Below are 14,257 nucleotides of genomic sequence, written 5' to 3'. Positions count from 1 at the left end.
GGGTAGAAAAGACCTGAGTTCGAATCCCGTAAATGACGACAGGAATATTTAAGGGCCTTTTTCATAAAATGGGTGAGTTAGTCTGGAGAGGGTAGCATAGCTTTTTCTCTCTGAAACTTGGAATTTTCGTCCATCAAACAGACCACGCAATTTACAGACATTATGTATATGGCGCAATATAGTCTGAGTGTCGCTGGTGCTTAAAAACCCTATATAACAACCAATCAATCACTCACTGCAGACCATGCATCTGGTCTACAGTGAGATTGCAAAGCACCCACCGTGCATAGATCTCATTTATGTTTATCTATATCCGCAAATTGTCATAAAGCTAAACCGACAGATATTACAAAACATGTAGCAACTTTTCTGACATTGAGATTGCGTTCTATAAAATACTCCACTTTTCGACATGTGATCGCCACTGGACATCACACGCCTTCAGATTATGTTTGGTCTTCTTAAAGTTTTTTTATTTATTTTCTTAAGGCGGTCCCAAGCCAGACTATATCAAACCAGCCCTGCGTTTATATACACTACTGTACCCAGCAAGGCCGTTCCATGTTGTTACACATCTATATTCTGATGTATAGAAACCTAGCATAATATATAAGTCAACACACATAAGTCGGTGATCCTATCAATTTTGCCACCCACGAGGGTAGCACAGTTGGTAAGATCGCCGACGGGACTCGAACTCAGGTCTTTCCACCCGGTGTGGAAAGGCCTGAGTTGAGTCTCGTCGATGTTGTGAGGAATTATGGGCCTTTTTAACAACGTGGCCGAGTTAGCCAGTCTCAACCGAGGGCAGCATGATTTTTCTCCCGGAAACTGGGTTTCGTCCAGCAAACAGAAAATCGACCTCAGAACACGCGCAATTTACAGACAGTATATACGGAGCAATATGGCCTTAGTTCCTGATGCTCCTAAAATCTTACAACAACAATATAAGTTAGTTCGGGTCCTCACCCAGTACAGAACTGAGTAATCAATGAATTAGGATTGTAGCATTTTATCCACCATGGTGCAGCACAAAGAACTGCATAAATCGATTACCATGCTTTCCATATTGCAGCACAAAGAATTGCAGAGTGCAGCATAAGGAACTGCATCTGTGGAATGAATTCATGATCCATATAATACCATCAATTCACAACACCATGAAATGTGTGTTAAAAGAACTATAAACCACCATGTATTCTACATTCATCGCGATATATAATAACCTGCACCATACCCATCCAGAAGCTTGTTCCTTTACTTTCCAATGGTATTGTCCCGCAAAATTTTATGCCATTTGACTTTTTAGCTAGCCTAGTCAACCTTTAAGTAACGAAACTAAGTATTTAAGCTTTCATATATTCTTTCTCTTTCGGATGTGCTGAAGAACTCTAACAACAACAACAACAAAAATCGTTACAATTATCTGGAAATTCTCACAAGCGTAAAAAGACTCACGTTACATTATCTACAAATCTGGCACAAACGGATAGCCACTTCTCAGAAACAAATTAATGGTACAGCTTTTTGAACACACTCATGCTTCTTTCGCGATGCTGCTTCAATAAACTTAATTAAAACTTATTACGTGGGTAAGTAAATAAGTGTCTCCCATTTCATAACACTTCATCCTTTCTCAGACTAATGTACAAGACGGGGAACATGTTTAAATAAACTACAACTTGTTCACGACCTACGGTGTCATCACATGTCGATGTGTCATTCGTGGTGAGCGTTTGGCACTGGTCCATCCTCTATTACACACATGGCAATTGAAGAGCAGGGGGGACGGATATGGAACTCCAGTTTCGTTACGTTTATCTCCGTCTCTCGCGGTTAAGAAGAGAAGCGGGTTCCATGCAAGTTCTTAAACGATATTATGTAAAAATGGTAACTAACTAGAAATTATAATGGAACAGGGCAATTGGTCAATACCATTTGATGGTTTTACAGATTAATCTATCACTAGGATAACATAGTTTTCCAGAATGTTTATATGGTATTTTCACTAACATCTCTTCTGAAAGGGGAATGGAAGCTTCATTATTTTAACACTGGTAGTCTGTCAAGAGTATTCTAAATTTTCATGAAAAGCTGGTCCTCACAATTAAGTGGAGCCTGTCCCATATTAGATATAGGTGCCATGCTATATATCAATGAACTGGTAGGTATTCCTGACTGCAAGATTCCTATAGTTGTCACAAAATTTGAAGGGATCTATGTCGACGGCATTACGGAGACTAATTGCGTTAGATAGGAACATGTTCTTGAGACACACTAAATTATTTACAGAAGGCCGCATTAAAGATCCCATGCGACTGTATGCCCGTCTCTCCGAGTTTGGGTAGCTGATGATATTTGAAATCGATGGGGCGTCTATTGTCCTGCGATAAGTTTTGTAAGTAGGTGGATATCTGCTGTTGTGAACTGTATTTTCCATGGGGTTAGGCAGAGGTTGGTATGGAGGACCGATCTTGAACAGTCGTCCAGCTAGCCAGTTGACCCACCTCAGGATCCAATATTCGAGTCAACAGAATCTGCTGAGCTGTGCTAGAGGACCAAATAACAGAAATATAGAGTGGGATTGGATATCTTATTCTTAGTGTCAGGCTTCATATTTTCGTATAAACACACACAACTGAAACAGCCTCCAACTAGTGGCACGTTAATCTCCCTAACTATGCATCGAAGTTATGCTTTCGTTAATTAACGGACGCGTACAACCCAGTTGCAGTTGAGTTTTTTAGGAGCATTAGCGACTAGGGCCATACCGCTCTGTGTTTATTGCCGGTAAATTGCGTATGTTCTGTGGTAGATTTGATGGACAAAAAACCCAAATTTCCCGGAGGAAAACCCATGCTACCCTCGCCCGAGGCCAACTAATTGAGCCACTTTGTGAAAAAGTCCCATAAAAATTCCTCTCGTCATCGACGGGACTCGAATTCAAGTCTTTTCCACCGGTGTATAGAGTGTACGGCGATCCTACCAACTGTGCTACCCACAACAGCAATACACCCCAGGATAACCATAGGGTTGTATCCTAACCAATAACTTATATACCTGTCTGCGCGGTAGCACCGTGGTTTCATCACCGTCCTCCCTACGCCGGGTGGAAAAGGCCCGGGTTCGAATCCCGTCGATGACGAGAGGTGCTTTAATGGGCTTTTTTCACTCCGTGGTTATTCGTTCTCAGGCGTAGATAGCAAGGTTTCCCCCCCAGAAACTAAGGTTTTTCGTCCAGCAAAACAGACAAAAGACACACAGCACGGCAGATGAATTTAATTATTAGAGTGGCCTAAAAATAATAGTTTGTTTTTGTTTTGTTCATATACCGGAGCCGTCGATGTGTCACACGGTGAAAGGTTTCTGAAACAGAAAAGTTTCTACTGCCCACCAATGATTTGGTCGTTAGTTTACAGCTTTTAAATGTGTGTAACCGTTGGTAGAATCACTGTCCTCACCCACATAGAATGGAAAAGACCCAACGAGTTCGATGATGTGAGGAATTTTTATGGGCTTTTTTCACAACCTGGCCGAGTTAGTCACTCTCAGGCGAGGACAGTGTGGTTTTCCGTCCAGCAAACAGAAAATCGATCATAGAACAAGCAATTTACAGTCGGTATATACGGAAAAAAAACAGGCCTCGTAGCCGAGTGGTCAGGATCGGGAGTGCAATGGCATATGCTCTTTGAGTAGGCTGGGTTCAATCCCCTTATAGCTAAATACGGTCGATCGGCCAACCAGTACTGGACCGAAAAGGACATTCGATGCTGCGACCATCCAATTGATATTGTGCGGGCATTACTGGACACTGTGCACAGCAGGTAGCCCTACCATAGGAACACTTTGTAGAGTCCATCCCAAGACGTGTACGCGCTATATTATGGATAAAGAACGTGCCCATGAGGTATTAGTAGATGTTGCTAATGCAAAATCAACTTAGTACGTATTGGAGGATAGAGTATATTGGGCACAACGAAATCCAACACAATACCATCTGAAAGCAAATAGCATACTATATGCAGTGGTGGTTTGTTACGACTAAAATAAGACCCCTGAAAACACACTGAGGAGCTGATTTAAAAGAGCAGACGTACTGCGCCAGGGGTATACAACCTGCGGCCTGCCCACGTAGATGGCAGCTAAGTGTTTTGCCTCAATGAGCATAAAGCTGGTGTGTCCAAAAAAAATAATTTCACACTGGCTTTACAAAATATCTGTTTTTAGAAATACTGTATTCAATTTTACTTAATCGATTTCTTACGGTGTTTTATATATCTTCCTGAACAGTTAATATTATAACAAGATAGAGAATTCAACATTCTTATATTCTCTACCTTGTAAACTCTCATGATACAAAATGGCTGTCCAGGAGTTCGATTTAATAAGGGTTTTTCTTTAATTGCTGGCAAGCTACTGCAGGAAAAAAACCACCATGCAATATTTGGGTCCCAGGACGGGTTATTGTATTCCCCGACATTATATTCCTTCATAAAACTTGCCCAAGTTAAAGCATTTTGTTCTGACATCGGAAGACACTAACACAATAAATATACGTTAAGTCCAACTCATTCGCAATAGATCACAAAGTTATTTTTTGTTGATCAAGCTCCGAGAGACTTCTTTTCACCGCGCTTTCTCTTTTGTGTACTTATTTCACAAGAGCAGATACGCGCGCGCACTTTTATTCAACATAACACTTAATACAACCGGCTCTTCTAGTCGGTCGGAAAGACCGGCAGGGTCACCCATTCAAAAAGAGTAGCTCGGTGGCTTTCGAGAGTTTCCAGTTTCAACTTTGTTTACAATCAGATATGGGAACAAAGTCTTCTGAACCATCCTCAGGGCAAATACAGTAAGAAGGTCACTACTTAAGCTTTGGCGCGCACATTGCACTGGAGGGAAAAAAAAAAAAAATAAAAATACTGCGTGAATACAATTCATAGCAATAGTATAAAATTCGAGGTTTATTAAATTAAAACAAGTTACAACATGTTTGACTTAAAAATATTTTTGGAAAATAGAAAAGGCAACCATTGACATTTAACTTCACATTGTTTCACCAATCTATATTCTTAATTTGAAAAAAGTTCTCTCGGATGTTGAGAAACCTATTCTTCCAACCAAAAAATCACCGGTAACGAGTCCAGTTTTACTTCCAACGCACCTCTAGAAACAAAAGCCTAAATACGACTGGTAATATGCGCGTGTTATCGCGATGATCCTTGCTGTTAACTGTCCTGGTCGCTTGCGTTTGATGCTGTGGTGCAGGCGGTTCAAAGTTGTTTTAGTTCATGTAAGTCAGTATTCCTAACCTTTTCCTCTCTGAGAATCCGTTGGATAATACGTTTTTGCAGAGAACTCTGAAATAAACACGAATAGCACTGTATTTAGCAGTCACGCAGGCTAGAACAATGGTCAACCCAAAAACAGACTGTGTACCCTCGCGTTTCTCCATTTGGCTATGGCAGCCTCTTATTTGAAATATCACACAAAAAAAATTATACAAACAACTTTAAAAAACAGCAAAAGAAATGAAACAGGTCCTGAATGAGCTGTCGATGTGTTGGTATAAGCCATTAGTTCCTAACCTTTTATTCTCTTTGCGAACCCCTTGGATAATTTTTAAAATTTTATGGAACCCTTGGATTATTATTTATTTAGATTTTTTTTGCTTCAAAAGTTTTGATAAATTTTTAAAATAAAAATAGAATACAATACTTTGGCTCAATAGGAAATAGTTTTAATCCGGCTCTGTTTTCAGTCATATGGTTCATATAGTTACAGAAGGATACGAAATTTAACTACTTTTGCTAACAGAGTCATCTATCGTTTAATGACATCAGTAAAGTCATGACGTCATTAATTATTAAAATCAATTAATTGGTAGAGGCAGTTTAGTATTGAAGTCCATTTAATCGAACCGATTATAATACTAAAAATATTAGATACTGGAGATCACTGTTTTTGGAGACAGAGGAGGTCCAACACTGAAAGTTTACCCAGCACTAATTCAGATGAATCAAGTTGGGCATACGTGGCGCGACTAATCGAGACAGTGGGAAGGAAGGGGGGGACGCTGTCTTCTCTCGGAAATCCTCCCGTCACAGATAGCATCGTCTGTAACATCAGGACGACAACTGAACCAATCCACCACGATTACTATCTTATCCAGAGCGTCGCCGAAATCGGCGAAGGTCAGGTCCCGTTATCTTTTAGGTTGGAAGCAATTGTCTTGTACGTTCAAATGACGGGAATAGACGTGCGGCGTGTCGAGATGGAATAATTGAGTACACGCGTGCCTATGAATGCCACACAAGGGGACTTGACTGTTTGGCAGTGTTCAGTTTCTTTTTCAAACAGAGCGTGCTTGCTTGACATGCCACGTAATTATGTGGTTAAATGTCATCTGTTTGAGGTCTCGTGTATTTTACTAATCTTCAGCATTTCCGGTATCCACGTGCTTACTTCTTCCGGTTTTGAATACTTCAAAAAAAATTCGAAATATTGTTACAGGTCACTTCCGTTGGAATTCTCTCAAAAGAAACGAATTTAAAGAGCACCTATCATTATTTGGATATACTTATTCTTACCTTGTTTCTTGGTGTACTGATGAAGGTTCCCGTGGCTGGAACTTGTGCGCGGTGGTGGTTGCGGCATCTCCTTCTTTAATGTCTGCGAAACCGTGTCCAACGGAACATTGCCGTTTGTTTCCTGTTGGAAACTGTAGCTGCTAGCCGATGTTTTGAGATTGTCCAGGGTGGGAGTGCTTGTAGAGTCCGACATGGATAACGATGTGGTCGTAGAGGGACAAAGAACTTCTGTTCGGCCATCACTGAATCCATTCAGCGTTACCTTCGTAACTTCGACGTTCTGGAGAAAAAAAAAGAGAAAAAATTAAAGCAGGTGGGTGGGAAGAGGGAAAATCGTAATACACTATTGTAATGACATCATCTTGGTAGGAAAAAACGTATATTCCTTGGCCTACTCAGTTTTTTTTAAATCTCCCCCGAGCTTTTCCAGTCATTACACTTAGAAACGTTTAGTGACACGGGACCTCCCTCCCCCAAATTCCAATACGCCTACAATTTAAAAGAAACCAATTTGTCCCTTTTACTTCAACGCCCTGTTCACAATTGTCGAATGATATTTTCAAAATCGTTACTTTTTATGTTATTGCAATGTTGTGTGTAGGCAAAAATAAACACCCGCCCATCACATTAACAGTATTACCATACAATCCCTCCCATCAATACAGGGCTGAGTCTGATAACAATCCACAGTAAACACCTACACTAATCTTGGAAAATGTTCCAAAGAAAAAGCAGGTCATTCTTTAATTCAAATGAAAACATTTTATGGGGACGCTGTTTAACTCAAAACGACTTGCCCAATATGGAAGGATTACACACAAGGTAATAGTTATGCAACCATTTCAGATCTCCAACTGCATAAGAATATTAAAAAGACATTAAAAATGCTCTTGTTCATATTCCGGCGCAACCACTAGGTCAGAGGAATTTCCAATAAATCATGAATATAATCGTTAATCGATTTAGCAGTCCCGGGCTTGAACCACGGTCCACTCAAAGAGTGTGTGATACAGCATTCTCGATTGACCACTTGGCTACATCAAAAGAACATTATAAAAAAAAAAAAAAAATGTTTTCGTGTTTTTCAAGTTCTTTTGTCTTGATAAAAGCATTTTTATAATTAACTACGAACTTATAAAGTATCGTGACACCATACTATAATTTCAGTTCATAAAATTGTAATCAGTTCTACCACTAGATGGCGATGCTGCAAAGGCCTGCGATATTAAAACGGAATAATGATCAAGCTACCAAGGAACTTAATTACGTACATAATACGACTAACCCCATAAATTATTGAAGGTTAGAAAATTGAGGTTACAAATTACAATTACATTTTAATTGAATTAATGGTATAATTAATAGATATTAAGAAAGGTATTATGAAACGATAAACACGAAAACAACTTACGTTGAATAATTCTAAACATAATTGCTGTAGAATATGCAAATTTCAACAACTTACATTTAAATATGCGAGCTGTTGAAATTTGCATATTCTACAGAGAAAATTAATGTTAAATTGGCAATTCTACATGAATAAGACTAATAAGAACATAATTCGCAATTTTGGGCGAGAGGTGGCGCCACTATACAATACTTTTTTTCAACATGAAAAAAGCTATTTTTTTTTTAAAGAAAACAAGCTTTTTCAGTAAAAAAAAAAAAAGTTTCGATTTCGTGTTCCACGACATACCTTGATATAATCGATACTAAAATGAGGTTGGTGTTAAACAGAAAATCTCCATTTTACAATCTCTGTCTCTCAAAAGGACAAGCTCATTCTAATCGAATTCAATAAGATGGCAGGTGGGGATAGGTAGTGGGGATTGAAAAACTAAGGTATCGTTCATGAAATTGAAAAATAAGTGGTAAAGTTAATTTGGATTTTTCTTCTTATGCCCCCCCCTCCACACTTTAAGAAAGGAGGCAGCAGTGGGCTTTATTAGCTACCTTTACGTGCCAGTTGTAATTTATGCGTCCAATATCCTCTGCTGCTAATGATGAAAGATCAGCTGCACATTCAATATAGTTACAGCGAAGTTTAGAAAGAAACTCGCGATGCTCATTAAGATTATGACATAAACTGAAGGGAGGGGGGAGAATACTATACTTATAAAGTTAATGTAAGCAGTGCGTTATATTTCAGGCGTGTTAGGAAGTAGTAATAATTCATGATTTATAAAAAAAAAAAAAAAGTAAAAAGGCCATTTCATTTCTGCAATTTTTGTTGGTTTAGGGATTTATTAGGCGCATCGGCAACTATTGCCATAGTGCGCCATACATATGGTAAATATTTATTCTTATTGCCTGTCAGATAGAGATAATTGCAAAAAATAGTACGAGCAAGTTAGTTTTTAACTAGTTAAAGGAGGTGGTATACATTAATCATTATGAGAAAAGCAAAAAATGCTTGAGACATTTGCTTTACTGCCTAAAAGTGAAGTAAGTGTAAGAGGGTCTTCTGTTGTGGCTGGAGTGAAGAGATTCTGGCGTTCAACAAGGATATTTTTTACTGAAAGCACTGAGTTGCAGTGATGACACTCAGGGGGGGTCTCCCCTCTTAATAGATAACTATGAGTGAATTTGTGAAACATATTCGTAGGCATGCCAATATTATCTCCTGTTTTCGAATTGAGCTGAAGCTTGAAAGGCATCGCTCAAGATTTGGCTTGATATTCCGAAGCTTATTGTTATATTGATTTTCCCATGATAATTGCCACTGGTACATGCATTTTCCCTCGATTATAGATTTATAGTCTTGATATGATACTTTTCCAATTGTCATTGGGCGATAAGACGGCCGATTTTGCAGCATTGTCAGCTAATTAATTTCCTGGAATTCCCATATATCCAGGGACCTAGCATTTCTGCAATCTGCGCAAAGGAAGAAGAGAGATCTCATAATAATTGCCGGGATAGTTCCACAAATCTTTCTAAAGAGTCAAAATCTAAAATTTCATGAAAATCCATCCACTGTGAGTCGAGTCCACATGAGATCCATCCACATGAGAATTGGGGAGGGAAAAAAATAATAATAATTGCCGGATTTGGTCCGATTTTAATGCAATTTGGAATAGCTCGACAAATCTTTTTAAAAGATCCAAATATACAATTTCAAGAAAATCCGTCCATTCAGAGTCGAGTTGTTATGTACGGATGGATGGAAACGGCGAAGGCAATAGGCACTTTATGTAAACTAATGCGCCTCAAAAATAAACAATAGCCAGGATTTCTATTGGCCCGAGTTTGACTTAATTAAATTTGGGAAGCCTGGACGAATCGTTCTGAAAACGCGAGGTATAAAATTTCGTGAAAATCCATCCACTGTGACACAAAAGTTATTACATGAGAATTACCAAATACGGAGGATGCGGAAAGGTCAGGGAATGACCACCGCATATCCCGGAGCAATATGGCCTTAGTTGCTAATGCTCCTAAAAACCAAATAAACAATAAACATGAGAATTGGGGGGGGGATAAATAAAATAAAAATTGCCGGATTTGGTCCGATTTGAACGAAATTTGGCATAGCTGGACAAATCTTTTTAAAAATAACCAAACACACAATTTCAAGAAAATCCGTTCAGTCGGAAGGAAACGACGAAGGCAATAGGAGCTTTGTACTAACGCGCCTAAAAAATAAACAATATCCAGGATTTCTATTTGCCTAATTTTGATTTAATTAAATTGGGAAGCCTGGATAAATCGTTCTAAAAATGCGAAATATAAAAATTTCATTAAAATCCATCCACTGGAAGTCGAGTTATTACATGCTGTCGAACGGACAAAGAAATAGTAATTGTCGGAGATATACTGCTCCAATTTGAATGAAATTTAAGCTAGCTCTACAAATCTTTCTATAAGGCCCAAATATAAAATTTTATGGAAATCCATCCATTGGCAATTGAGCTATTACACTGAGGGCGAAAAATAAGAGAAATAATAACTGTAGGATTTCTATCGGTCTGATATTAATGAAATTTGGTATGGAATAACAAATATTTTTAAAAGGCCTAAATATAAAATTTCACGAAAATCCGTCCAATGGGTGTAGAGTTATGTGCGGATGGGCAAGGTGAGGACAAAAGGCACATCATGCATATGCTAACCCACCCAAAAAGGTCAAGAAACGAATTCATTAAAAATCAAATAAATACGTATATACATAAAATAAAAGTTGAAAATCACTCACCTCACTATCTCGGTCAAATTCAGGGATAATTTCTTCCTTTGAAAGAGCTAGAAAAAAGAAGAAGAAAAAATAAGTAAACGAATCGTTATTAGCAATCTAAAAGGAAAAACAAACAGGATCAACGCAATACAGTATCAGCTAACAAAGGAGATTTACTGCAGAGATTTGTGCTAGTCAGAACCACACCGAAAGAGGTAATTTGCTTTATCACGTTTTCGTTTCATTCGTGGGAGGTGCAGTCCGATGATGAATCGATTGCCCACGAAAGCAGATTTAAAAGCTCACTTATTATGGACAGTGACGCACAGACAAACGTCGGCAAACCACTGAAAAACATTTTCGCCTCCTTACTTTCAATTTTTTTTTAACCTCTGTGACAGCTACTTTATCAAAAAAGGAGACAATGATAAAAACTTTTGTTGGTGTTCTCTAGAATTTTCTAGTCTCTCTCTCTCTTCACCTGATAAAAATAGCATTCAATTAATAAAGGATGGTTTCTGTATTCTCCGATTAATGGACCTAACACTATCACGTCCAGATGCCTTAAACATTGATGAATTTTCTAGTTTTAAAATCATGGTGTGTACAAACCGGGCAAAGACTCATTTCTGGTAAATAACACGAAAAAAAAGAAGGGACATTTCGTTATATGGCGAGCAGGTCAGTGGTGTAAGGGACCTCGTGTATGTGGAACACGGGTTTCAGCTGTTGTTTAAAAGTTATAAAGTACACCGAGCGAGACTGTTTACCATGGTGGCCCAGCTGGTTGTCGACCGACTACCCTGACCATATTATTTTCTTCGTAAACCTCAAAGCTACAAAAACTTCAGTGGCTGTCCCAGTTACGAAGATTTGAAAAATCCTTCCTCAAATGATTAACTCTCAGTTATTGTAATATGATTTATTTTTCCGTTGAGGGAACACTCTTGGGACAGCCATTGGCTAGAAGGGTGGGGGTTACATTCATAAGTATGAAGCAGACACCATGAGCCCGAGGTTACATGGAACGTTCACCCTGAAGGTTGAATACAAAATTTAAACAAACCCTATGAAATAATGATTTTCAAATTAGTATATTTAAAATTTGACATCGAAGATTGACATTTAGAAAAATGAGCAGATAAAGTTAATAAGGGTGTCAAAATTAAATGAAAGTTTTGAGTCGAGATGTCCTCTAGTCGACAAAAACCAGCAACCTGTAGGGGTTATCAGTACAGAGCTTTTCCGGTTGCATTTTTAGTTGATTAAACAGCTCTATCGTGTTTGCTTGAAAAAAAAAAAAAAAAAAAAGCGACAAAAGCTATCCAGCTTTTTTTCAAGTTGCTTTGGAGAGGAGATCTTGTATCAGCATTCCTAGGGGGATTCTCGATGAGAGTGAAACAGGCCGTCAATGCTGGGAGCGTCTAATCTTCCTATTAGCAATTGGGCTAATGTGAGTATGCTTCTTGTGTTTATTATGTTTCCAAGGAGGACTACCAAGGTTGGAAAACAGGATGGCTCTAGGGATAGTAAATGAGTGATTCGAGATCCTGTTAGCCATGTCAAGAGCCAGTATTCAATGCTGACAAAAGCTTTCAGATTGCTCGGTAGGGCAGAGGACCAAATCTGTGCAACATACAATAGGATGGGAAGTTACATATTAAGATATACTTTTTAACAAGGTTTGGGTTTCAAATGCAAATTAACTCTTGTTTGGCAACCCAGAGGGCGGCATATGTTTTTGCTTTGATTAGAAGAGAATATATAGCAGACTCCAGATTATTCAAGGAGTTTTGTTAGTTAATCTATGCAATGCGTTCATTTCAGGCGGGTCAGCAAATAACAAAAATGCACGATTTATAAAAAAAAAAAAAAAGACTTTCACGCGTGAACCGAGAATATTCGTTTCTGCGCAACCGCTTACATTTTCCATTCATTCCTCCAAGCCAGTATGGCAACAAACAATATCCAGAGCTTCAGTTACAATTTACAGAAAGCCTCAGGGGCGAATACAGACACGACTAATAGAGCTTGAGCCCTACGCCCGCTCGAGTATTGCCCTCCCCCAAATACCTAACTTGTATTTCTTTTGGAGTTAGAGTATTATTATTATTATTAATTTGTAAAACAATTTTTATTATTTACACGATGCTGAACTCCTGACATTCGAAATACAAAAACCTGACATTCGAATTTTTAAATGATTAACGGTTACTGCGACTTTTAAACAGTTTTTCAAACAAAATCCTCTGCAAATCTCACGATTAGAATGTAAGTCGCGGTATATACTGCACACTTGCTCTGACACGACCTTGGTAGAACCAAGCCCCCACTTTTCATAGTCTAATAACATTAGCATAGTAAACGTATATGATGCAAGAAAGCAAGCTTATATAGCATCAGCCAAAAAAAAAAAAAAAAACACTCGCTCCAAATGGATGTGGACATGTGTATATGTAAGGGCGGCACCTAGAACGTTTGTTCAACTCCGCCTCGTATCTCTGTGAAGAATAGTATCACTGCAAATGGGCCAGATGTGTGTGTGTGTGACGCAGGTTTGTGTGTATTATGTGTATGTACTGTTGTTCTGTTTTGGCCTTTTGGCTACCCAGAAGCATCAGTCACCTGGACAGATGATTCTGAGTACTCGTCCACACCACGGGAAGGTGGGCCAGTCCCAGTAAAACACGTACCATCTCGAAAGAGACTATGACCCAACTGGTGTTGTCAGCAGGTCCAAATGTTTTCTAGTTCTGCCTTCAATCTATTTAAGCTATCAACTTCTACAACGACAGATGGAAATTTGCTCCAGCAATCAACCACTCGCTGGCTAAAGGCAAACCTTGGCACATCTATTCTACAACTGTCTTTCCTCAATTTGAATTTAAGCCCTCTCAGGCAATTATTCTGAGAAAAAGGAAGAATCCCATCAGCACCGACCATGGTTAAACCATTCAAGGCTTTATACACCTCAATCAGATCACCTCGCAGGTGCCTAGTCTCCAGACACTGTAATTTGCAAAATTTAAGCCTTTCTTCGTAAGAGCTGTTTGTTTGCTCCAAACACTAATCTTGTTGCCCTTCTCTGTATTCGTTCCAGCAGCTCTATCCCCTTCTTAAAATGAGGCCTCCAGACCTGTATACAGTACTCAAGGTGTGGCCTGACTATTGCCTTATACAAGGGGATAATCACCTCCTTATTCCTATTAAAAAAATTCCTATATATCATTGACAAGACACCATGAGCCACTCTTGCAGACGTCTGCACTGCTCATAAAACTTGATATCTACCTGCACAATTACCCGCAGGTGCTTTTCATTCTCTACCACTGTCAGTGTAGTCCCACTGACAGTGGTAGAGAATACCACTTACAGTTGATACACACTCTGGGGTTACTGCTTCCCATATGCAGTACTTTACATTTGTAAAACTTCAGTTGCCACCTCTCAGCTCAACTTTTCTAGATCCTGCTGTAGCAGTGTACTGTCA

The 14,257-nt window shown here is 38.9% G+C and overlaps 1 protein-coding gene across 1 annotated transcript in view; it reads right to left on the bottom strand.

Annotated features, from left to right (window-relative positions):
• Positions 1-14,257, bottom strand: part of LOC150075807 (cyclin-dependent kinase 14-like) — a 258,765-nt gene that overhangs the window by 77,716 nt on the left and 166,792 nt on the right. The window contains exons 3-4 of the mRNA XM_090387155.1: positions 10,789-10,835; positions 6,594-6,873 (exon numbers count right to left, since the gene is read on the bottom strand). Coding sequence (XP_090243281.1) covers positions 6,594-6,873; positions 10,789-10,835 — 327 coding nt within the window. The remainder of the gene's footprint in view (positions 1-6,593; positions 6,874-10,788; positions 10,836-14,257) is intronic.

This window comes from Mastigoproctus giganteus, chromosome 13, assembly GCF_048544385.1.
Source record: "Mastigoproctus giganteus isolate SK-2022 chromosome 13, ASM4854438v1, whole genome shotgun sequence".
Classification (NCBI taxonomy): domain Eukaryota; kingdom Metazoa; phylum Arthropoda; class Arachnida; order Uropygi; family Thelyphonidae; genus Mastigoproctus; species Mastigoproctus giganteus.
The sequence above is the reverse complement of the archived record's forward strand: the minus strand, read 5'-3'. Positions and strand labels throughout refer to the sequence as shown.